The sequence below is a fragment of the Antechinus flavipes genome, chromosome 4 (genome assembly GCF_016432865.1).
Source record: "Antechinus flavipes isolate AdamAnt ecotype Samford, QLD, Australia chromosome 4, AdamAnt_v2, whole genome shotgun sequence".
Lineage (NCBI taxonomy): Eukaryota > Metazoa > Chordata > Mammalia > Dasyuromorphia > Dasyuridae > Antechinus > Antechinus flavipes.
In genome coordinates, this window is record NC_067401.1 from 204,454,433 (window position 1) to 204,480,930 (window position 26,498).

Genomic DNA, 26,498 nt, shown 5'->3' on the forward strand with positions numbered 1-26,498 from the left:
TCATAGCAGGGTCCTTTCCTGCCCTAGGGGCGCTTACTTTCCAGGAGGAGGAGGGGGACTTAAATCGTGTCCGGGAGGGGAGGCAGGGGAGAGAGCCGGGTCTCTCGGTCCCACAATTGGCTCGGAGACATCCCGTCACAGCAGACGTCAGGGCCCTCTCAGCCTCGAGGCTAAAAGGGATGAGATTCTTGGGGAGAGCGGGCAGTGAGCCCCAGGACTCCGGCAGCGGAATGGGGGTCTTTGCGGAGGGGAGGAGGGGGAGGATCAGAGAGGCCTCGGGTGGTTGCTGGGAAACTCCCTGAGAGCATCGGCCCCAGGCTGGGGTGGCTGAGACGCCGCAGACAGTTCCGGGCTGGAACCTGAAGGGTCGGCATCTCGTCCTCCCTTCATTTCCACTATACGGTGTGACCTCGGGAAAGATGCTGGCGGTCTCTGAGCCTGGGGTGGGATGGAGCTGAGTACGCGCAGGAAGAGGCGGCGGCTGTGGGGCGGGGTCTTGTGGATCAGGCCTAGGCTGCGGTCTCTGGTTAAAGGGGGGCGGGCAAGGGGCGGAGTCCGTCACGGCTGACCGGCCCGGGGGCCCCCACAGAGCACTTCACGTGGCAGTTTAAGCCCGAGTGTCACTTCGAGAATGGGACGGAGCACGTGCGGTTTGTGGCGAGAGTCATCTACAACCGGGAGGAGTACGCGCGCTTCGACAGCAACGTGGGGGAGTTCGTGGCGGTGACGGAGCTGGGGCGGGGCCTTGCTGAGTATTGGAACAGCCAGAAGGATTACATGGAGAGTGCAAGGACCGCGGTGGACTGGTTTTGCAGGGTCTGCTATGAGATTTCTGAGCCCTTCTTAGTGCGCAGGAGCGGTGAGTGCGCGCCCGGGGAGGGGACGGGGACAGAGCTGGGAAGGGAGAGAGGGAGGAGGTTGTCGTGGGAGGGGGCAGGAGAAGAAGAGAAAGGGGGTCATAGGAGCAGGTGCAGAGACGGACCCCAAGAGCAGGGGAGAGACTGGGGGAGAGCAGGGACACAGGAGGAGGAAGAGGAAGGAAGAAGAATGGGGGAAGGGTCGGGATGGAGAGAGAAGAAAGGGGAGAATGACTGGGGGGAAACTGAGGACAGGGACAGAGAGCAGGGAGAGGGGCCGCTAGAAACCTTCTTGGGGCAGTTTTTCCTCCTCCATTCTAATGGGGACAAAGTGCTCCGGGCCCGGGCCTCCACCAGTAAAAAGCTCCCATTTATTCCGCACTAACCTGGCTCAGAGACGGCAGGGGAAGCCCCGGAGAGGGGCCAGGACTGGGTCAGGGAGACACCTTCCTAGTCCAGACCCAGCCTCCTCCCCTGTGACCCTGCACAAGTCACTTCCCCTCCCCTGCATCAGTTCCCTCATCCATGAGATGAGCACGAGAAGGAGAGCGGGAACCTCCAGTGTCTGTGAGAAATCCCCGAATGGGCCCCAGAGGGACGGACAGGCCTGAAAGGGGACGGACCGACCTCAGCATGGTCACTGTGAGATGTAGGCCCCGAGGCCCAGGGGTCAGGGAGCAGCAGGAACAGAAGGGCTCCTTTTGTGCCCCCAATACTGAGCTCCCAGAGGCTCCCCCTGTCCCCTTTGGTTCTCCCATATTCTCCCCCCACCCCCAGCTTTCTCTAGTAACACAGACCCCCACAGCTGCAGCCTCCTCACTGACATTTCTCCCTCCCAGGACCAGACATGTTCCTGCTGCTCCCGGCCCCTGGGCCAGGATGCTCAGGCTTCTCCTGGGCCCAGAGTCCCCCCGGGCTCCCGATGCAGAATTTCTCCATGACGGACAGCACCGTTTCTGCCCCTGAGAAGGGGAGACTGAGCCTGCTTAGGGAGCAGAGGTGGGGGCGGGGCCAGGAAGCCCTGCTCTGGCTCCTCCCCAAGAGCTTCCTTCTTCCCTCCAGTCCAGCCCCAGGTGACTGTGTATCCATCCAAGGTGGCTCCCCCGGGACACCACAACCTGCTTGTCTGCTCCGTCAGCGGTTTCTATCCCGGGGACATCGAGGTCCGGTGGTTCCTGAACGGACGGGAGGAGACGGCCGGGGTGGTGTCCACGGGCCTGATGGGCAATGGAGACTGGACCTACCAGACCCTGGTGATGCTGGAGATGACCCCCCGGCGCGGAGATGTCTACACCTGCCACGTGGAGCACTCCAGCCTTCAGGGACCCGTCCTCTTGGCCTGGAGTGAGACAGAGCTCCCTCACCCTCCAGTGCTCACGTTGCTCAGGGCGTGGAGCTAGTTCTGGGATCCCCTCAGTGTGTGTCCTGTGCCCCCTTTTCTTCTGCCCTGGGCTAATACAAGTCCCATGTGCTGCTACCTCTCCCCTTTGCCCAGCACAGCCCCCAATGGCAGTGCAGAAGTGAGAGCTGTGGATACTGGGAGCTTGTCAGGCTTCCTCTGGCCCCAGCCCTGGAGCTTGTCTCCCTCTGGGACCCTGTGATCCACCCAGAGACCCCTTTGCTCTGGGGTAGGGGAGAAGATGGATGGATGTTAGTGTCCCCTGAGCTTTCACTTCCTGAGTCCCGAAGGCCCTTTGCTCCTCCATCCCTGCCTTCCTTAGACAGGATTTAGCTTCTCAGGCTCCCCTCAGACCCCTCTGCTCCCCACATGGGGCTGGCTCATGGGGGAAGATTTGACCCTTGGTGTCTCCTCTACCCAGGAGCCCAGTCTGAGTCTGCCCAGAGTAAGATGCTGAGTGGGGTCGGGGGCCTCGTGCTGGGGCTGATCTTCTTGGGGGTCGGCCTCATTGTCCACAAGAGGAGCCAGAAAGGTGAGAGGCTCTGGGGGAAGCTCTGAACCCCCTGCCCTCCCTAGTCTCCTGCAGGGCAGAGAGGATCCTGGATTGTGGCAGAAATCTGCCCTGGGTCAGGGGGGAGAGGTGGTCTGGCTCTGGCTCCAGCTTATAGAACCTTGTAGAAAGGAGTGAAGGGGCTGGATCCCAGGGCTCAGGGGTCTTATGGAATCCTGTATTCATCAGTAGAGATGGGCTTGGGAGGGGTCTCAGGTTCCAGCCTCCACTCACACAGTTGTAGAGGGATGGATAAAGCAACAATTAAATGTGTCAGTGTTAGGAGCCCCCTATCCCACAGTGCTCTGTTCCCTTGGCTTCTGTGACTCTAAAATTTACAAGTATCTATGTCTGTCTCCTTTCCTTTCCCAGAAAATCGGGGCTCACAACCAGCAGGTAAGATTCTCCTACCAGGTTCTCATAGCTACAGTGGGTGCCCAGGGGGGCCTGAAGCTAAGATGAGACAGGGGCCCTTTAGAAGGAACAAGTAGTTCTGCTGGGGGCTCAGACCCACATGGGGACTCTAATGCTACTGTTCTCTGTTCTCTGCAGGGCTCCTGAGCTGATCCCCTCCCCTCTGTCACTTCCCCTCTCAGTATTCTCATGTTTGGAGGCCCCTGCTTGTGCCAGATCTCCAGGAGGATAGCGCCCCTCTCCCCCCCCTCCCCGACCTCTTCCCTGGAATAGCTCCTTCCCTGCACCTTCAACTCTTCTGAACTCTTTGGGGAATTTCCCCAACAGCCTCAGAGACCCTCTTTACCCTCCTCTCTTTCTGTACCAGGGTTTTATCATTTTTGTCCCTTGAGTCTTCACCCCATAATTAGGAGGCTGAGAATCAGCTGGTGCTTGGTGACAGAGAGACAATGTTGGGGAGCAGAGAGAGGAAGCTTCAGCACTTGGGATTCGTAGCATCTGTCAAATGGAGAAATGCCTCCAGAGGTGAAGATCGCCATCCACGCTCAGCTGGTGCCTCTTGTCCATTTCCTTCCATGATTCCTGCAGAGCCAATTACCCAGCATGCTTCTGGTTTTCCTCTGTGTTTCTTGACGTTAAATGGAGACCAACTCCCTCATGGTGTCTGCCCCCTGTGTGATGGCCCCCCTCATTCTGCTGATGATTCTCTTGGTGACTTTTCTTCTATCACTTCTGCTCCATTCTTTTTTTACAATCTGCTGTAGCTTCTGGTTCCCTCTCATGTATATCTCCATTAAACTTTTAACAAATTAAAGTTTTAGTAATACCTTTTGTGTTTATGTTATATTCATATACCTTACCCCCTTTAGCTTTCCCTTATAGCAAAATTTTTACTCGACCTCCACAATAACCATCACATACATCCCATATATCTAAATGTATATGTGTAATAGAGACCCGTAGTGTTCCCACTTCTTCCCTGAAATGTTTATTTTTTCTTTTCATCATTTTCCCTCATCCCTCAGTTTTTTAGTCTCAGGTATGTTTCTTTCCTGCTTCTGCTTACAATGTCAGCACCACACCAAAAACTGAATTGCTTCCATGTGAATTGTCTTAGGAAGATCCTGAAGATCACCTGGCAGGAAAAGGTACCAGACACCGAGGCCCTTTCCCACACTAACTTGCCAAGCATTCAGACACGGCTGCTGTAAACTCTATTGGCCACATTGTTCCAGTGCCCAGTGTGTGCTTGCCAAAAAGACTTTTCTGGAGAACTCACATAGGGCAAGGGCTCACCTGGTGATCAGAGAAATAGTACAAGGGCTCTCAAGGAGTCTCTTAATAACTTTAGAGGTGATTGCAGGATATTGGGAGGCACTGGCACAGTATCACCCAGCATGGAGTGCCCTCATCCCAGGTGTTGTGCTTTATGAGCAGAAGTAAAGTAGCTCAGAAGAAATGTGAGATGTGGAGTTAAGAGAATCCATCCAGATGTTCATATTTGTGCCGATCTATGGTAGAGCATTCTGAGCTTGTATTGGTGAATCAGCCACAATCAGACACACTGTGACTTGACTCTAATACAGTGATTTCCTTTTGGTTCTCTTCAAGAGTTGAAGGACAACAATTTTCTCCACAGTTGCTATACTAGTTCACAGATCCACAGATAGGCCATCAACCTGTCTTTGTATTGTCCTTCCCATGTCAACCATTTTCATGTGTTATCAACTTGGATGGTTTCTTGGGGAAGATAAGAAACTTCAGCGTTGTTTTTATTTTGATTTCTCATTATTAGGGATTTGGAGCAAATTGAGATCTACTTATTTCCTTTGACCATGTCCTTACTGGCAAAAGCTCTTGGTTCTGTAGATTTCTGTTCATTTTCTACATGTTGGATAAAAGATGTTTGTCAGAGACATTTGATGCAAAGATATTTTTTCTCCAGCAACATTTCCAGCTGTTCGTATTATCAAGCAAGGCTTCTCAATTTGGGGTAATCAAAATTGGTTTTTCTTTTGGGTTTCCTATAGTTCTTATTAATAATCTCCCCACAAACACACACCTTGGACGTAGTTATGAAATCTACTTCTAATCATTTTGTGGACCTTTGGCAGAAGTTTGTTAAGCTTGTTATCAGTGACAGTAACTGAGCCTTATCCAGAATCTCCCTAACTTTGTGATATTTGGGGTAAGTAGAAGGAAGTTATATATATATTTTAAAATCACCAGACCATGAGTCCATAATATGTAGCAGGAAATGCTTTCTAAATGAATGCTTTTTGTGACCAATTCGTTTCCATGCAGGGGATGGGGCTGCCCAGAACTTATTTTTCCTAATGACATTTTTGGGAGGTCATTCATGACTATGAGCAGAAGTGTCAGAAGAGGTGGAAATGGGCCTGCTGGGCCTCCTCTTCCTTGTATCCAAGTTGGAGTTTTCTCCCTCTTTGGAGAGTGCAGAAGCCTCTCAGTGTCAGAGCAGTAACTGGGAGCTGGGGAGATGTGGGGAGAGTGGCAGCTCCTTAAAGGGCTGGTAGGGCACGAGGCACCCAAGGTTGTTCAGCTGCTTTTCCTTCTTATACAGAGACAATGTCATATCTTAGCGATGTTTCAACTTTCAGGTTCCCATAGAGTCTGATCTATTGGAATGTTTGTCTTTCATATGTCCACTAAGGAACACTTGGAATTCCTAGAACATTCTTTTATTTGGGTGATGGGAATCTCACGTGTGAAATCATCATTGTTTAAACAAATATCTTAGGAATTTGGGGATGTGGGGTAAAGGCAGTGAAACAAGTCACTCTTGGAAGCAAGGACCTGAATGATTGACGGGAGCAGGTGAATGCCAAGAGAATTCCCTTTAGCTTCTTGTGTGACCTGTCCATTTGCCAGGGACCTGTCCTGTTGGGGTCCTCAGCTAGTGCAGATCTGCTGATACCAACTGGTGTCTGAGCACTTATCCACAATTATCGTTGCCTCTATGACCTTCGGGTGTCTCCGGATATGACAGAGCAGTTCTGACACCCTTATGCAGTTAGAGAAGCTTTATTGCTTGGTTACATCATCTTGTCTCTCCCCCTGCTTCCTCTCTCTCCCCCTGCTGTCCTGTACTTATGTCTCTCTCATCTGCCCTGCCAACGTGCCCCAGCAACAAGTACGTGTTTAGCTTGTGTTTCCAGGAGCCCAACTCCTGAGGCAGTGGGGGCGATCTCGATCTGGTGCATGCTCGATGCCTGTCCTGGACTGTCTACAGGGTGTGTGCCCCGGACCTGCAGCCAGTGAGGCAGAACTCACCCCCGAAGTCTCAACATCCCTTCCCGAGCATGAGCTGACTAAGATCCAACCAGCCAAAGACCACAAGAGTCAGAGAGCACAAGACTTGTCTTTGCACAGACTTGTTGCCTATGCAAATGGGCCCTTGTGTGCAAGGTACACGATGAAGGGTCTCCAGATTAACGCAGACTCTTGTTATTCTGTTCCCTAGCGTTCTTGTTGCTAAGTTCCCTAGCACTGTCCCTCTGGCATATTCTTTGATGAGAAAGCAGTAATTTCTTTTGATACATTTCCTAGCAATGAGTTTTGATCTTTGATAATTGATTATCGATCTGGACCTGGCTGTTTGGTCTAAACCCTTTATTTTATAGAACAAGATGAGGCCCTTTAAGATTAGTAAAGTCAGATGAGAGAACATTGATTAAGTGCCTGCTGTGTGCCAGGTGAGATGTGAAGTTCTGGCATACGAAGAAAGGCACAAGTCAGCACTTCCTTTAAAGGAGTCCACAGTCTAAAAGTCAAACAAGATTTTATTTTTGTTTCTGTGGGTAATAGGGAGCTACTGCAGATTATTGAATAAGAGAGTAACTTGCTCATATCTGCTCTTTAGAAGGAACATCTGATATGAGAATGATCTAGATTTGAGAGAGACTTTGAGGCAGGGAGAGGCTGCTGAGGGGTCTCTTTGCTTCAGAATCTCCTCCAAGGGGATATTAATAGAGATCTCTCCTGTAGTAGAGAAAATTAGGAATACAGAAAAGAGAACAAATAAGGGAGAAGCCCAGGAGATTCATTTAGCAGCACCAAGGGCTGGACACGGGAGAGAAAGAATCAAAGATAATAACCGGATTTCCAGAAGAGATTCTGAGTGAATGGGGATGACTTTGACCATGGCAGTGAAATCAAGTTATGTTGTAATATCCAAAAATAATTTAAGAGATTAATGTGAGCTAAGCACTCTGTCACCCAGGGGAATACAAAGAAAATCAAAATACTCTCTCAAGCTCCTGGTGTAAGAGAGGAGACAACATGCAAAAGGCTATGGACCAACACAGGGTGAATTGGAGACAACCTCAGTGGTCAGGAACTAAGCAGGATGGCTTTGAAGGGCTTCTTGCAGAAGGAAGGACTTGAGCTGAGACTAGAAGGAAGTCGGGGGAGCTAGAAGAAGAATGTGCTCCAGGCACTCTATTTTCCATGGAGTGTTATGGATGAAAGCATCTGAAGGGCAGTCAGGTATAAGAATACTGGAAAAATAGGAAGAAGCCAGTTTGTGAAGGGATTTACGAGTCAAAGTATTTTATATTTGATCCTAAAGATAATAGGGAGCCGCTGGAGTTATTAATTGCTTTAGGAAGATCAGTTTGATAGCGGAGTAGAGAATGGGGAGAGATGAGGCAGGGATATTACCCGACAAGGAAGAAAAGGTTTGAGGAGAAAGATGAGAAGCCCACTGGGGGACAAGCTGAGTTTGAAGTGGTGAGAAATCCAGCCACTGGTAGTCTATATGCAACAGGTTCCTAAACTCTTTTATGTCCAGGACCTCTTTGGCAACCTGCTGAAACCCAATGGTTATCAGAGAAATACCTCCTCTTTCAACTTGTATTTGTGGTTACTGCTGCTGAAATAAATCTACCCTAAATCAGAAATCATAGAGGTTTAAACACTATGTTTTACTATGCTCAAGTAAAGGTTCAGAGCTAAAAAACAAAATCAAATCCTGAACAAAGATTGTAGTTTCTGATAAGCCTTTATATAAAAAATTATGTCAGAGGGAGAAATAAATTCTTTTACATATTGCAATCTCATATATTCTTTTAGGCTATAAAGTTTTTTTTTTTTTAAAGACATTCATAATCCCACGTTTCCTTAAATGTCATAAAAGTTCAATAAATTTAATTAAACAAGACATAATTTCATATATTCACTAAGGAAACATACCCAATTAAACATTCAGTAGGTAAACTAAGTCAAGTTAAGATTAAACACTGGGTTTGCAAAGTCCTTATAAAACTTTGAAGAAGTCACAGTGAATTAATTGATAGGAAGAATTTGTATATCACTAAGACTAAGTGTTAGGGAAATCCATCCACAAATAAATTTTTTTTGGAGTTTTTAGAGATGTATCCCCTTCCTCTCATTTGGTTTCTTATCTTGGGAATGTCAAAAGTCATCCCTTGATGCTATCATTTCAAGAGTTTTTCTTTTCTTTTCTCTCTCTTTTTTTTTAAATGCTGGGTTAAGCTAACAGGAAAAGGTTTCAGGAGTAAGCCAAATATTCAGGAGGAACTGCCTAACACCAACAAAAAAAGGTTTCCATCAATGTTTTCCTTGTTTTGATTATAGAGAAGTCTGCAGTACTTCAAAAATCAAAGAATCATACAATCAAGGAAGCACAAGCACCAGGAAACATTAATGGGCCCCAATATCAAATCCAATAAGATCTTCTCATTCCAGATTGCTCCTCATAACCCATTCCAAAAATCCATTGAATCAGGTCTTGGGTCATAGCTGCTCCATGTAGCCATATGATCTCGGAACATTTTTCCTTGGAAATCCTAGAATAGGCCTTATTCCAGGGTATATCTAGACAGGGCTCCTTCTAGTAGATTTTTTTTTATTCCAAGTCATCTGCAAAAATTCCCTATAATGTCCTAAAACCCGCTAGTGATATGACCTAATATAATTTAATAATTTGATAATTTGATTTTCTATTAACTAATTCATATGATGAAAATCAGTTCAAATCTTATAGAACTAATCTTTTTAACAACAGAACTATAAGAAGAATATCAAATTAGAAACCTATAATTTACCTGAAAGTTCAGAAAATTTCAGTTTTTACTTTCCACTTTTTTTTTTTTACCTATACCTGAACATTGTACTTGATGTAAATAGTGTCACAGGTTGAAGGAAGAATTTTTAAAAAGATCTTTGAAGTCCTGACATGTAAAATGAAGCTTCTCCTTCCTTCCCCTCCCCTGTCTCTTAATATTATCAGAGAATTACTTCAAAATAGTTAGAAAAGGGGCATCTAGTTGGTATAGTGGATAGCATATCAGCCCTGAAGTCAGGAGGACCTGAGTTCAAATGTGGCCTCAAACACTTAACACTTCCTGGCTGTGTGACCTGAAGAAGTCACTTAATCCAAATTGCCTCAGGAAAAAAAATGTAGAAAATCATTTATTATTAGCAAAATTTTATATATAAAATCCCTAACAAGCTTTGAGAATTTAGTTCTAAAATATAAGTAAAATCTATATATCTGAGGGGAAAAAAAAGAAAACAATTCTTTTGCAATGAGAAAATTCATCTATTTATTTATTTAATATTTTCCCCAGTTACAGTTAAAAAAGAAAAACATTTGCATTTGTTTTTAAAAATTTTAGGTTTTAGGTTCTCTCCCTTATCTCTACCCACAACTAAGAAACCACCTGTAAAGTTATGCAAAACATTTCTATAAAAGTCAAGTTGTGAAATAAAACAGATCTTCCATCCTAATGAAAATAAAAACCCTCAAGAAAAATTAAGTTTTAAAAAAAGAGAGATAGAAAGAGAAAGAGACAATGCTTCAATCTGAGTTCAGACACAAATCAGTTCCTTTTCTGGATATGGATAGGATTTTGCTTTGTAAGCTTTTCAGAGTAGTCATGGATAATTTATTACTATATTACTGTAAAGTCATTTACAGCTTAGTCATCCCATACATTGCTATGGATGTGGTGCACCTGCTAGGGGAGAAGTAACAATAATCCTAAAGCTGTCCAGTCTTGGTGCCATAAACATGCTGGCTGTCAGATAACAGTTTATTGGTCAGTAATAACAAATTTCTGAGAAAATCTAAGCCATAGAATTCAATAATGGAGTGCAACTCTACTTCTAAGCCATAGAATATGATATTCCTCAACTCCACCTCTCAGACCACTCCTCAATTCTACTTCTAAACCATAAAATTAGTATATCAATAGTATGAAGCCCCTGATCTTTCTATCTTTTTCCTATAAAATTATCTTCTTGCTCCTGGTTCTTTGCTAAATTCTTTTGGAACTTAATCCGCTGTTAGCAGTATAATAAATCTTTGCCCCTTAAATTGGAGACATTGAGGATTTTGTCATCATACCATGATGTTGACTGAAGGACCCTAATGTTGTTGGGGTGTTACGCTTCCACAGTATTACTTTGTAAATAGTACATTTTGCTTTGCTTGAGTTCATGGAGATTTTGCAGTTTTTAATTTTTCCATTTGATTTAACCCAAAGCATGATTAGTGCTTTAACTCTAATTTTTCAATCTTATTCTTTATTACTTTCAGGATCAAAAGAAAAAATTTAAAAATATATCATCTAGACATTTTATGTTTACTTGTATTTTTATCATTGCCAATGATATACATACATCCTATTTCTTTCTGAGAAGAGTCATGTATCAAACTGAAAACTTAAAACTTTTATATCTTTATCAAATCACATCTTCATCCTTGCCCCAATATACATATACATATGTATATATCATCATGTCATCTACAAAAGAGGTGCTACTGTACAGATCTTATATGATACATGAACGTACAATATTAAGGAGATGGAGAGCAAGTCTAAGAACTTACTTATCTAGTTATATATAGGATAGGAACTTGAAAGAAATAATCACAAATTTAAAATGGTAAAATTAAAAAAGAATTAAGGACTTTCATATTTGCATCTTTTTATAGTAAGTGAGAGATATCTGAGTATTGCAAGAAAACAATTCATTATACACACACACATATATGTGTATATATACATATAAATAAAACAACAAACTTTTTTCATTTTATCTGCAGTGATTACAGACATTTGCTGTGAAAGAAAGAAGTAGGGACATGATTATAATAATACCAAGACTGTCTCATCAAGGGTACTGGCTAACTTGACACAATTGTAACAGAATACAGTTTCTTTAGCTCTGATTCTGGGTAAGAGCTGAAGTTAACTTTTTAAAAATAGTTATTCAGCAAAGTCCCACATTATTCATAGGTTATCTTAGCCAGGCTCACAATTAAGCAGTGAGAAATTTTCTTTTCAAGGAGAAAGTAGAATAATGAGGAAACTAACTCAAGGGAATCCTACTGTTATCTTTGTAAGGTTGTTTTACCTTTTCTAGGAACAGATACCCACATATAGCAGTTCTCAGATTGCATTCCTTTTGACTAGTATATGCCATTTTCCTTGAATGTTGGCTTGCTGATTTAAAGACAATTGAGACAGTTACACCTAAAGCCAAAACTCAGCGTAATATCAAAAAACAATCCCAAGATATGTGAACTCAAATTCTAGGTCTCACTAATCACAGATTAGGGCTAGGTACAGTTATTAATATCCTATAACAATTAAAAATTAGCACATGCAATATCTTACTTTATACTATCTTTCTAGTTGAAATCCATCCTGGAGCAGATATTAAGAATAAAAAAAAAATAAGAAAAAATGACACTTTTAAGTTACCCACATACTGTGATTGCATTCGAGTTTATTTAAAGTCCAGAAAAATTCTGGCCACATTGTAAGCTTGAAGGCTACAGATATCCATATACTAAGGTATAACACATTAAGTCTTAAGTGGGCTTCAAAGTATAGTTTTATTACATATTATTCCAGGTAAAATTCTATAATTTTCATAATCAGTGAGAAAATAATCTATCCAACAAAATATTTGGTTATAAAACATGCTTGTAAGTTCCCTTATTCAGCTTTGAGAGGTTCTAATTTCTCATTAAATCATTCCATTACTTTAAAACTTCTCAACTAAGCAGCAAGACTGATAACTGCATGACTTGCTCAAATAGAAGGTCCCAAGGAACTTAGAAAGTTTTCACATAACTAAGTACATAAGGAGAATTTACAAGGTCTATTGTTTGCCACAGTTAAGTTATTGTTATTATTATTATTATTATTCATATTAAATCAAAATATATCCTATTAAATGAAGTTTTAAACATTGTAACCACATTCTTTCAATTCCTAATCTAACAGAGTACAGTTTTTTAAAGAAGTAATTATCTAAAGATACAATTACATAATTTTCTAGGTATTGTTTTTCAAGTTGCCAGCATTTTTTATACAAGATAGAAGTCTAAAAATAACATAAACAATAATATGTAATTTTAAAATATAAAAAAAATTATTACCAGTAAAATAATATCACTTAGGTTGAATGCTTTTCCAAATCATATGGAAAACCAATTAATCCACCAATTAATTTTAAATATCTCCCGGGAACCCACTCAGACACTGGGTAGTTTGGGATTCATTCACCGACCAGTTTCAATTCATTCCCAACCAATGAGGCCCAAAGTTCGTTGGAAATGGGGCAATGATCTCATCTTCTGAAACTACTTCCTGCTGAGAACTGGTATTAAGTTGGGTCATCTTACAGGTTTCCACTTGGAGGAGCTTGAGCTGAGTGACGATCCAGTGGATTGAGTCAGACCTTTCTCAATCCAGCTGTTTCATGCTGGTTAGTTGAAGATGAATTGCTCAAAGCCTAGAGGAAAGCAAATCTAACAGAACCAGAGAGCGAGTGAGAGAGCATGAAGAGCAGAGCCCTCATTTTTGGGAGGTGTCCTTATATCTTCCCTGATGATTCTGTAAATAACTAGTTCTGCATCATCACTTTTAATAGAGGCTACATTATCACCCAAATGCGATTGTGAGAGAGAATCCCATGAGAATAACAGGTATTCACAGAATCCTTCCTTCACAAGTCTCATTTACCTGATATAGAGATTAACCCAACATTCTACACGAGGTATGTGTAAACTCTCTCTACCAGTATATTTTCTTAACAATCCCTTTTCTGAGGGTGTTTAAAAATAACTCAGAATAGGGGAAGAAAATATTCTCCCTCTTTTGTCAGGGTCTGTTGTAGGATGGACTGGGAAAGGCCTATATATATTAGTCAAATGCTTTTCATACCCAATAAGTTAAATATGTTTGTGCCACCAGGACATGATACACAAATTTTATTCCCATATTAGTATCAAACTTAAATAAAACAAATTGATGCAACAAAATATTGCATAAGTTATATCTTTCTAAGAAAACTTGAGTACCTTAAAATCCTCTTGTCTAAACTGCCACAAAAGATGTTCCAACTTTAGTTTCAACAATGAAAAAAAAGTTAGGTTCCTCCCTCAGTTGTGTCAATTGTTCTTACATTATTTTGAAACTTTTAAGGATCTTATATCATACAGATGTATACATCTCTCAACATATAGATGACTAGGCCAAATACTCATTTACCTAATTACTTATGTTATAATGACTACATATTTTCAGACTGAAAATACCAAGATAGTACATACTTGAATTGTGCTTAAGGCTTCTATTGACAACTTACTCTGAATATAGAAATTTGCCTTAAGATGAAAAAGCAGGGGCATGATTATAATAGCTAACAATCCCACCTTATAGCTAACTCAGAAATCTGTTTGAGTAACTTAATGGTATTTCTCTCAAATGGTGGGTTACTAACCTAATTCACATAATCATTCCCAAATTCAAAACTCAAAACAGTATCAGGTATAATCCAAAGAGATTTCATAAACTCTCTATCCCAAGTGCCTGCAGAGTACAGCCCAAAATAGATGCAGAACTGTCAGGTTGAAATCCAGTTCAAGAAAGCTAGAGATTATACTTGCTATCCTATTCATTAAATAATGAGACCATGATGCACTTAAATAAATGTTAAATAATTTTGCTGAAGACAGATTGAGACTTTGTTAAGAGAAATCATTTTAAGAGAACTTGCAGTTCTAGCAAACTTCTCTTAAAAGTTCCTTGCATTGCTAAGCAGTAGAATCATGGATACAGCACCACAAATGACTATGCCTTAAAACAACCACAGACTTGAAAAATAAAAACAAATATTCAGTTATTAACACCATGTAAATGTAAGCTATTCCTTTAAACAATAAAAGTAATTAATGTTAGAGGATATTCATTTAACCAGCTGAAGAGGGCTGCAGAATGGTAGGGGGTAAGCACTTGTGAGTGGGCTTGTTTTCTCACTCTCCCACCCCTAGGAAAAAGGGCTCAGAGACCAGAGATGAGGAACATCCACAGCAAGTGGGAGAAGGGTGGACTATGCCCTCATCTTCTTTAGCCAACAGAACTGAAATAAAAATGTGAAATAATGCAAATAGCTAGCATACAGTTTTCATCCTTAACTATCAAAAATCCTGATCAAGAATTTTCAGAAATTTAAAGGTGAAGAGATTGGAAATTTATACCTGGAACCAAGCTTTTTCCAAATCTGGCAAATTTACAAATTAGGGAAAGGGATCCCAGATTAGGGCCTGAGTCTGCTTCCCCTGGCTGTCCAACCCCATCTTTTTTACCCTTAGAATTGCTGTGGGCTTTTCCCACACACATAGTAATTACCAATTTTAGTTTTCAATATTATGACAATAACTAACAATCTCACAATTTTCCTAGGTGATAGCTAAATAGACATAACATTGTCACACATGTGGATAGGAATCTCATATAATTTACAGTTAAGTTTGCAAGCTAAACACACAAACCAACTGAAAAAGTTATTTTAAAAGTAGCTTGTGAGATTCTAACTAGATGTTTCAGTCAAACTCAATTTTCTCTTAGGTGTTTCCCAATTCACACAAATCAGGAAAGGGTCAAGTGTCTGTTTCCATTTCCAGAATGCAGGGCTTTTCATCTTGAGGCTGTCATCAGCACAGCCTGAGTCCTGTTAATGTCAATACAAACTTCTAATTGCCCAATTTAGAAAGCAACATAGTACTTTAAATATATTTCATATTTATTGGTGATACAAATAACTTATTTTTTATCTTAAAATTAAATCAAATACAGATTTTAACTTCTAGTAACAATATTTTAATATTAATGCACACATATTTTTAAAATCTTATTCCCAAACGCAGCAACTGAAAATAGTTCTATCATATACAATTTAAATTCAAACACCCAGAAATTTAGGCCACATTTTCCCCTCTTCTTTCCCCTCAGAAACTCCACTCTTTTAAATTCCTTGAAATCTTTAAAATTGCAGAGATTGTTTGAGGCCTGAGATGGAGACATAGGCCCAATGGAGCAAAATGGCAATGACTCCTCTCTCTCCCCTAACCCATGTGCACTGCTCATACAGGGAAGGGGAAAAGATTTTAAAGTATAAAGTGGATTTCCCTAAATTTCCCCAAGCCACGTGGAGGTAGACCATACCTTTTTTACAAAGTCTAGTCACCTGAAAAGAGTTTTGGGACTATGGGGATTTGGGATCCATAGGGACTGTGTGGGGCAAAGACCACCAACTCAAATAATCAAGAAGATTTCCCAAGGTGAAAGCAGAAAGGAATTTTATTATGATCTCACAAAAAGGGCATCTCAAGAAACTGGAATCTGAGTGAATGCCCATCAGTTGGAGAATGGCTGAATAAATTGTGGTATATGAATATTATGGAATATTACTGTTTTGTAAGAAACATCCAGCAGGATGATGTCAGAGAGGCCTGGAGAGACTCACATGAACTGATGCTGAGTAAAGTGAGTAGTGTAGGAGTCCACTCCAGTGAATAGGATGAGTTTGGACATGTGAATAACATGAGTTGGGCGGGATTTTTATAAGCAGTTTATTTATTGATCTGAGAGCCAGAATTTATATGATCTTTAAGCTAGTGTTACATTAATGCCAGAATTAAGTTAATGTTGCATTAAACCAGACATTTCCAGGTGGCACTGTGAATGTCCCATAGTTAATGTATGAATCATACTTTGACATTTCAGTTTGACATTAACTCTAGACAATAACCAGCAGTAACAAAGACTTATAATAACAGAGTTGTAAAAAGTATAATTGTGATGCCTTGTTTCTGTCACATGCTTCCTTCACCAAGATTATCCTAAATCTATCTCCAGCACATCTTTCATTGATTTTTATGGGAATCATTGCTTTGAACTGTGCATCCTTACAGAGAGCAGGTCTCAAGTTATACCTGGACCTGACTCTTCTTGTATGTGCACTTATTCAATACTGGCCCTCTATGGAGTAGAACCAAGAGAACCTGGTTCACAGCAACAAGATTATGTGATAACCAACTCTGGTGGATGTTGCTCTTCACAACAACGAGGTGATTCAGGCCAATTTCAATAGACATGTGATAGAGAGAAGCATCAATCCAGAAAGAGCTTTATGGGGACTGAATGTAGATCACAACATGTTTTGTTGATGTTTGCTTGCTTTTTTTTCCTCCTCAATTTTTTTGCCTTTTTGATCTGATTTTTCTTGTGCCACATGATAAATGTAGAAATATGTACAGAAAAACTGTTCATGTTTAACATATATTGGATTACTTATTGTCTAGGGGAGAGGAGTTGGGGAAAAGGAGGAAGACAAATTTGGAACACTAGGTTTTGCATTGGTGAGTGTTGAAAACTATCTTTGCATATATTTTGAAAAAAGTTATTATTAAAAAAAGCATTTCAAGAAGTATCTAACACATGTAACATAGCTTTGAATATATACATACTGTCTCCTTTTTCATATGTCAATAATTGTTACATGTTTTCTGGTTTTGAAAAAAGTTCTTATTTTGAAATGTAGATTATTTGCTTATGCTTTAAATGATATGCATGTACATTTGCTTCACATACACATTAAATATGGGTTTTATGATTATTTGCTTAAGGGTATGCCATGAAAGATATTTTAGGCATTAAAGAATCCAGTCACATGATGAGTTTTATTGTGTCTATTTACTGTATTTATATTTTAAAAAACAATATATTTTTATTTAATTTAGGTTGTCATTTTTATTATATTAGTTCAGTATGAGCACTTGATGTACTTCCAATTGTTTAGATCTAACTTTATTTATGTAGAACATATTTTGTAATTGAGTTCATATAATTCTTGACTTTGTTTTGGCAGATAGACTCCCAAATATTTTATATTATCTACATGTTACTATATATATTAATAACATACATGTGAAGAATGAGATGAATAGTAGTGATGTTAGAAAAATCATAACAGTTGTGTTCAATGTTGATATCTATCAATATGTTATTAATGTATATTTGTAGATAAAGTTTAAGTAATTTTGTCTAAGGATTGGGAGAATATAGCTGGTCCTTTTGAAGTGATTTTAAAGACATTTCCATGAAGTCCTTCTAAGAGTTGAAGAAGTTTCCTATTATTAATAATATTGAAAGTAAAAAAAAAATGATTGAACTAATAAATAAACCTAAGAGTTGGTTTTATGAAAAAACCAATAAAATACATAAGCTTTTGGTAAATCTGATTAGAAAAAGGAGAGAGGAAAATCAAATTAGTAGTCTTAAAAATGAAAAGGTAGAACTTTCTACCAATGAAGAGGAAATTAGAGAAATAATAAGGAACTATTTTGCCCAACTTTATGCCAATAAATTTGATAACCTAAGCGAAATGGATGACTACCTCCAAAAATATAGGCTTCCCAGATTAACAGAGGAGGAAGTAAATTGCTTGAATAGTCCCATTTCAGAAAAAGAAATAGAACAAACTATTAATCAACTCTCTAAGAAAAAATTTACATGTGAATTTTACCAAACATCTAAAGAATAATTGGCCCCAATGCTATTTATTTGATAAAATGGGGAATGAAGGAGTCCTACCAAATTCCTTTTATGACACAGACATGGTACTGATACCTAAACCAGGTAAGTTGAAAACAGAGAAAGAAAATTATAAACCAATCTCCCTAATGAATATTGATGCTAAAATCTTAAATAAGATATTAGCAAAAAGACTACAGAAAATCATCTCTAGGATAATATACTATGATCAAGTAGGATTTATACCAGGAATGCAGGGCTGGTTTAATATTAGGAAAACTATCAGTATAATTAGCTACATTAACAACCAAATTAACAAAAACCATATGATCCTCAATAGATGCAGAAAAAGCATTTGATAAAATCCAACATCCATTCCTATTAAAAATACTTGAGAATGTAGGAATAAATGGACTTTTCCTTAAAATAATCAGTAGCATCTATTTAAAACTCTCAGTAAGCATTATATGTAATGGGGACAAACTGCAACCATTCCCAATAAGATCAGGAGTGCAACAAGGTTGCCCACTATCACCATTACTATTCAATATTGTATTAGAAATGCTAGCTGTGGCAATAAGAGTTGAGAAAGATATTAAAGGAATTAGAGTAAATAATGAGAAAACCAAATTATCACTCTTTGCTGATGATATGATGGTATACCTAGAGAACCTCAGAGACTCTACTAAAAAGTTGTTAGAAATAATCCACAATTTTAGCAAAGTTGCAGGATACAAAATAAACCCACATAAGTCATCAGCATTCTTATATATCACTAACAAAATCCAACAGTCAGAGTTACAAAGAGAAATTCCATTTAAAGTAACTACTGGTAGTATAAAATACTTAGGAATCTATCTGCCAAGGGAAAATCAGAAACTTTATGAGCAAAACTACAAAACACTTTCCACACAAATTAAGTCTGATCTAACCAATTGGAAAAAATATTAAATGCTCTTGGGTAGGGTGAGCAAATATAATAAAGATGACCATACTACCTAAACTAATCTATTTGTTCAGCACTGTACCAATCAGACTCCCAAAAAATATTTTAATGACCTAGAAAAAATAGCAACAAAGTTTATATGGAAAAATGAAAGGTCAAGAATTTCAAGGGAATTAATGAAAAAAAATCAAATCAAGATGGCCTAGCTGTACCAGATCTAAAATTATATTATAAAGCAGCAGTTACCAAAACCATTTAGTATTGGCTAAGAAATAGATTAGTTGATCAGTGGAGTAGGTTAGGTTCAAAGGACAAAACACTCAATAACTTTAATACTCTAGTGTTTGACAAACCCAAAGATCCCAGCTTTTGGGATAAGAACTCACAGTTTGACAAAAATTGCTGGGAAAATTGGAAACTAGTATGGCAGAAACTAGGCACTGACCCACACTTAACACCGTACACCAAGATAAGGTCAAAATGGGTTCATGACCTAGGCATAAAGAATGAGATTATAAATAAATTAGAGGAACACAGGATAGTTTACCTCTCAGACCTGTGGAAGAGGGAGGAATTTATGACCAAAGAAGAACTAGAGATCATTACTGATCACAAAATAGAAAATTTTGATTATATCAAATTGAAAAGTTTTTGTACAAATGAAACTAATGCAGACAAGATTAGAAGGGAAGCAATAAAGTGGGAAAACATTTTTACAGTCAAAGGTTCTGATAAAGGCCTCATTTCCAAAATATATAGAGAATTGATTCTAATTGATAAGAAATCAAGCCATTCTCCAATTGATAAATGGTCAAAGGATATGAACAGACAATTCTCAGATGAAGAAATTGAAAGTATTTCTAGCTATATGAAAAGATGCTCCAATATATATTGGAAAATAATGCTCCAATATGTCATTATTAATCAGAGAAATGCAAATTAAGACAACTTTGAGATACCACTACACACCTGTCAGATTGGCTAGAATGACAGGGAAAGATTATGTGGAATGTTGGAAGGGATGTGGGAAAACAGGGACAGTGGTACATTGTTGGTGGAATTGTGAATACATCTAACCATTCTGGAGAACAACTTGGAACTATGCTCAAAAAGTTACCAAACTGTGTATACCCTTTGATCCAGCAGGGCTACTACTGGGCTTATACCCCAAAGAGATCATAAAGAAGGGAAAGAGACTGTATGCACAAGAATGTTTGTGGCAGCCCTGTTTGTAGTGGCCAGAAACTGGAAACTGAGTAGATGCCCATCAATTGGAGAATGGCTGAATAAATTGTGGTATATGAATATTATGGAATATTACTGTTCTGTAAGAAATGACCAACAGGATGATTTCAGAAAGGCCTGGAGAGACTTACGTGAACTGATGCTGAGTGAAATGAGCAGGACCAGGAGATCATTATATACTTCAACAACAATACTATGTGATGATCAATTCTGATGGACCTGGCCATCATCAGCAATGAGATGAACCAAATCAGTTCTAATGGATCAGTAATGAACTGAACCATCTATAGCCAGCAAAAGAACTCTGGGAGATGACTAAGAACCATTACAATGAATTCCCAATCCCTATATTTTTGCCTGCCTGCAATTTAAATTTCCTTCACAGGCTAATTGTACACTATTTCAGTCTGATTCTTTTTGTACAGCAAAATAACGGTTTGGACACGTATACTTATTTTGTATTTAATTTGTACTTTAATATATTTAACATGTATTGGTCATCCTGCCATCTGGGTGATGGGGGGGGGGGGAAGGAGGGGAAAAATTGGAACAAAAGGTTTGGCAATTGTCAATGCTGTAAAATTACCCATGCATATAACTTGTACATAAAAAACTATTAAGAATAAAAAATAGTTTAAAAAAAGGAGTATCAACTCACCTAAGGCATCCATTCTTGTAAGAATGTAAAATAAATCTTTGCTGAATTTAAAAAAAAAAAGTTTCCTATTGACTTAATTGAAACTGCTCTTTGTCTCTATATCTCTCTGAGTCTCTGTTTCTGTCTGTTTATTTTTCCACCATAAAATAGCTAAAAACCATTCTCCACTTTCCTTTAAGATTGAGGATGCCATCCATATAGATGAATTTGAAGTGTGTGAGAGAAAGAATACAAAATAATTCTCTTATAATCACAAAATTCTTTTACACCATAGGTGAGGGATTAGTCTCTAAGAATCTAGCAATTAGAAATAGTTTGGGAAGAGTTTTATATACTGAAAATTTAGAGTTTAACTAACAGCTAACAACTTAGAGGGTTGTAAATTGTAAAAGAGAGATAAGGAAGATCATAATTTAGAGAAGGAGCTAAGTAAGAACTTTTACAAAAAGTAAAAAGTCAGTATGGGATTTTACAGGGAGCAAATAAGGAATGACAGATAAGAGATTTTGATCTTTCCAATTCCTTACCTAGATATGTAGTTTTTATTGCTTCACATACATCAGCTAGACATGCAGTTTTGAGTAGACTCTTGATTCTGACCCATCATCTTCCCCTCCCTCCCCCACTCTTTCTGCCTTTGAGGAGAGGAAATTCTGGGACAAGGGATGGGGACGCATCATTTTCCTCCTTTCTGTCTTTTGGAGAGAGGAAAGTCTGGGGATAAGGGCCAGAGATCTCAATCTTCTGCAGGAGCCATGGCTGGAAGTGGTCATAGAGCTGATTTGCCTTACAGAAGAGTCTCACTCAAAGGGGTGGTGAGTTCAGAAGCAGGGTCTAGAAGTTTGTTGAAGGAACATCCAGCTGGTGTTGACCATAATTTGAGGGTGAATTGACTGGAATCTAGAAGAAATAAATGTAACAAGTAGGGGGTTAGGGACCATAGCATTACAAACAGTAAAGGAGTCACTTGGGTGACCAAGGGTACATTGCCAAAGTGTTTAAAAGGAATTAGGCATTGGGTAGGGAGGATGACAAGTTGAGTGGGTTCTCCAATCAGAGGTATTTCTTTTGATAGAGATTTCAGAAATATAAAGTATATGCCCCAGCAACACAGATGGTGCCTAAAATCAGGCTTTGTCCTAGTCTGACCAAAGACTTATTCACTCCCCCTCCAACTGACAATAGTCCATAGGGTGGGTCAGGGACAAATGGAGAGAGGACACTAAGAGGAGAGCCCTCATCCTTGGAATATGCAGTTAAAGAGGCAGAAAGACATGGTTCAAGAAGTGTAGGCAATTGATGTGGAGGGAGTAAGGTAAGTTTTCTTCACCTTCCTTTAAGATTGAGGATGCCAGGCAGAGTGGAAATAATATTTAATTTTAAGTTCCTTAACCACAGTTTGGGTCATTTGTCATATGAAGGTTAGTCACTCTGTAAAGAGCTGGGCAGGTCAAAATGAGATATGATCTTTTTAGCAGAGACTTTGAAGTTCTTATGCTGGCCCAAGTCTTCCTTATGAAAAATTTTCTCAGTATCAGGAGTAAAAACAGACTTAACTGAGGAGAAATGACACCAGATGGGAAATATAACCTTGAGGGTTTGACATCATTACTTGGCTTTATGATTAGATACAGTAAAGATAGGATTTCTAGAGATCTTCATTTGGGATGATACTGTAATCAAAAGTCCATTGAGAGTTTTCCTTAAAATGATATACAACATCTATCTGAAATGTTCAGCAAGCATTATATGTAATGGGGAGAAGGTAGAAGTATTTCTAATAACATCAGGGGTGAAGCAAAGATGCCTCTTATCACCAATGTTATTCAAAATTGTACTAGAAATTTTGGCTCTAGTAGTAAGAAAAGAAAAGAAGGACAGCTAGTTGGTGTGGTGATTAGTGCACCAGCCCTGAAATCAGGAAGATCTGCATTCAAATCTGGCCTCAGACACTTAGCACTTTCTGGCTGTGTGACCCTGGGAAAGTCATTTAACCCCAACTGCCTCAGGGAAAAAAAAGGAAGAATTAGAGTAGGCAATAAGAAGAATGAAATTATCATTCTTTGTAGATTATATGATATTATATTCTGAGAATCCTAGAGAATCAACCCCAAAACTATTTGAAACACTTAACTACTTTAGGAAAATTGCAGAATATAAAATAAAATCACAGAAATCATTGTCATTTCTATGCATTATTAAGAAAGTCCAGCAGCAAGAATAGAAAGAGAAATTCCATTTAAAATAACTGTAGACAAAATAAAATATTTGGGTGTCTATCTATTAAAACAAACTCAGGAACTGTATGAACAGAATTACAAAACATTTTTCACACAAATAAATCACATCTAAACTAGTGGAAAAATATCACTTGTTCCTGAGTAGGGTGAGCTAACATAATAGACATGAAAATTCTAACTAAACTAGCCTACTTCTTTATTGCCATGCCAATCAAACTTTCAATAACTTATTTATGAAGCTAGGAAAAAAAATACCACAATTCATGTGAAACAAGAAAAGGTCAAGAATATCAAGGAAATCAGTGATTAAAAAATGCAAAGTTTGGTAGCCTAGCAGTATCAGACCTAAAACTTTACTATAAAGCAGCAGTCATCAAAACCATCTGCTACTGGCTAAGAAATAGAGTGGCAGATCAGTGGAATTGGTTAGGTACACAAGATACAATAAACAAAGACTATAGTAATCTACTGTTTTATAGATCCCCAAACTCTAGGTTCTGGGATAAGAACTCACTATTTGACAAAAATTGTTGGCAGTACTGTTAAATAGTTTGTCAGAAACTTGGCATAAACCTACATCTCACATCCTGTACCAAAATAAGGTCAAAATAGGCACATGACTCCAGTGTAAAGAGTGATAGTTAAGCAAATTAGGAGAGCAAAGGATAGTTTATCTATCAGATCTTTAGAGAAGGGAGGAATTTTTGATCAAACAAAAACCATAGAATATTATAAAATACAAAATGGATAATTTTGATTACATTAAATTAATTTTTTTGGGGGGTGGAGGGGTGAGGCAATTGGGGTTAAGTGAATTGCCCAAGATCACATAGCTAGGAAGTATTTACTGCTTGAGATCAGATTTGAACTCAGATCCTCCTGATTTTAGGCCTGGTGCTCTATCCACTGCACCATCTAGCCACCCCAAATTAAAACAGTTTTTCACTAAGTTTAGAAGGGAAGCTAAAAGCTGGGAAACAATTTTTACAGTTAGTGTTTCTGATAAAGACCTCATTTCTAAAACATATAAAGAACTGACTGAAATATATAAGAATACATTGATATATGGTCAAAGTATATGAAGAGACAGTTTTTAGATGAAGAAATTAAAGCATTCTATAGTCCTATGGAAAAAAATGTTCTAAATCATTATTGACTAGAGAAATTCAAATTAAAACAACTCTGAGGTTCCATCTTATTCCTAATAGATCGGCTAAGATGACAGAAAACAATAATGATAAATGTTGGAGGGAATGTGGGAAAACAGGGACATTAATGCATTGCTGGTGGACTTGTGAAATGATCCAACCATTCTGGAGAGGAATTTGGAACTATGACCATTGTAAAACTGTGGATACCCTTTGATGCAGCAGTGTCCCTAGTAGCTCTGTATCTCAAAGAAATCATAGAAGAGGGGAAAAGATTATTGGAAGGCTCAGAGGAAAAGAAACTTCCCATAGTTAAAATAAAATTAGATTACTCTTACTGAAATTCAGGAGGGAGATAAAGTCAAGTTGTCTTCCTTGAGACCTAATTTAAGTGGTTTTTATGATATCTTTAATAGCTTTTTATTTTTCCAAATATATGCAAAGAGAGTTTTCAATATTGACCTTTGCAAAACCTTGGGTTCCAAATTTTTTCACTTCTTCTACCCACCCCTTTCCCCACAGACAACTAGGAATCTAAACATGTGCAATTCTAAATCTATATCCATATTTGTCATGATGCACAAGAAAAATCAGGTCAAAATGTGAAAAAAAAAAAAAACAGGAGAAAGGAAAAAAATAAAGCAAGCAAAGAACAACACAAAAAATTTGAAATTACTATGCTTTGATCCATATTCAGTATCCATAGTTCTCTCTCTGGTTGTGGATGGTTCTTTCCATCCTAAATCTATTGGAATTTCCTTGAATCACCTTATTGCTAAAAAAGAGCCAAGTCCCATCACAATTGATATCACATAATCTTGTTGCTGTGCATAATGTTCTCTTGGTTCCATTCACTTCACTTAACATCATTTCATGTTTTCATGGTATTTTAGATATTATTTCTAGTGGAAAAGTTGAGATGAATATATCTGTGTTGTGTTTTTATCATATTCCCTGAGGGAATTTCCTTCCTTTTCAGACAAGACCAACAGGAACACAAGGCCCTCTGTTTCTGCCTCCCAAGTAAATACACATGTACACAAGATTTGGAATGAGAAGACATGGGAGTCTTTGAGACCTTCAACCTCCCTCTAAACCTCAGGTTCCTTGTATGTATGGAGAGAATGTTGCACTATATAATCCCTAAGGTACCTTCTAGTGGTGATCTCATCCAGCTATAATATTTTGAGAAATGCCTTTAAACTTTCACTTTATAGTTACTCAGAACAATTATACTTTTGCTCTGTGAATTTGAAAAAGAATCAGTGTAAGAGCACTAAAGGGAATTCCTCTACTTAGAAGTCACCTTATCTTAATGATGTACAAAGAGGGAACACCAAGAATAATTGCAGTGTAATATTCTACAAAAATGTCGTCTAGCTAACTGCAAGACTCGTGAATACCATGATCCTTGAGCTTGTTTCATGGCTGTGGTTTGATTGTCCACTCTGTGTGACTATGCACTGAAATTTCTTGTATCCACTGCACTGAATGAGCTCTGATCTTGTGTTGAAGGGGAGTAGCAACACAAAAAATGGGAACTGATTTCTCTGCTCATGGTTTGGAAATCTGCAATATCATAGACCCCATCAGTACCATGAGCCTTTAATAGCAGCACGGTAATAAAAATAGCAGATTATCACTCTTCTGTTAGATATCTCAAATACTTTGCTGCCAGACTCCAGCCTCCCATTCCAGGTCTCATCTCTTACACTCTGCAGTGGAGATGTCCAATACAGATCATGAGTCTCAGGGGACTGACATCACTTCTATGTGTTCCAAACTAGACAAAAACGTATTTGGAAAATATTCAATAAAATCAGTAAAAAATAGATAATATCAATGTGTTGTTTTCTGAGTCAATGTGCAATCACATTATTTGTGGTTTTGTGACCCCTGCTCCTATTTGAGTTTGACACCTTTCCTGATTCAGCCAAAATGACCTTTTTCCAGTTCCCCATACACAGGATAATATCTCCTTTTGCGTGCCTTTGTGACTCCTGCCTGGAATGTGCTCCATATTTACCTGCCTCGTAGAACTCTTAGTTTGCTTTAAGGTTCTTCTCAAACATCAGCTTCTACACGAAACCTTTCCTTTGGTCCCAGCCCCTGTGGTGCCTTTACGCACACATACCTGGTATTTTCAGGTACTTTGTGATTAT

At 39.1% G+C, this 26,498-nt stretch overlaps 1 protein-coding gene across 9 annotated transcripts in view; it reads left to right on the forward strand.

Annotated features, from left to right (window-relative positions):
- Positions 1–26,498, forward strand: part of LOC127561739 (H-2 class II histocompatibility antigen, E-S beta chain-like) — a 248,000-nt gene that overhangs the window by 153,005 nt on the left and 68,497 nt on the right. For 2 of the 9 annotated variants that reach the window (XR_007953524.1, XR_007953523.1), the window contains exon 6: positions 3,359–3,745. The exons of 3 other annotated variants lie outside the window; for them this stretch is intronic. Coding sequence is in view for 3 of the 6 variants with exons in the window: in XM_051996954.1 (XP_051852914.1) it covers positions 590–859; positions 1,920–2,201; positions 2,678–2,788; positions 3,179–3,202; positions 3,359–3,372 (701 nt within the window). In the remaining 3 variants the exon portion in view is untranslated. Of the gene's footprint in view, positions 1–589; positions 860–1,919; positions 2,202–2,677; positions 2,789–3,178; positions 3,203–3,358; positions 4,047–26,498 lie in introns of those variants that run through there. 4 more of the 9 variants (XM_051996954.1, XM_051996953.1, XR_007953522.1 and 1 more) reach the window with 4 other exon arrangements.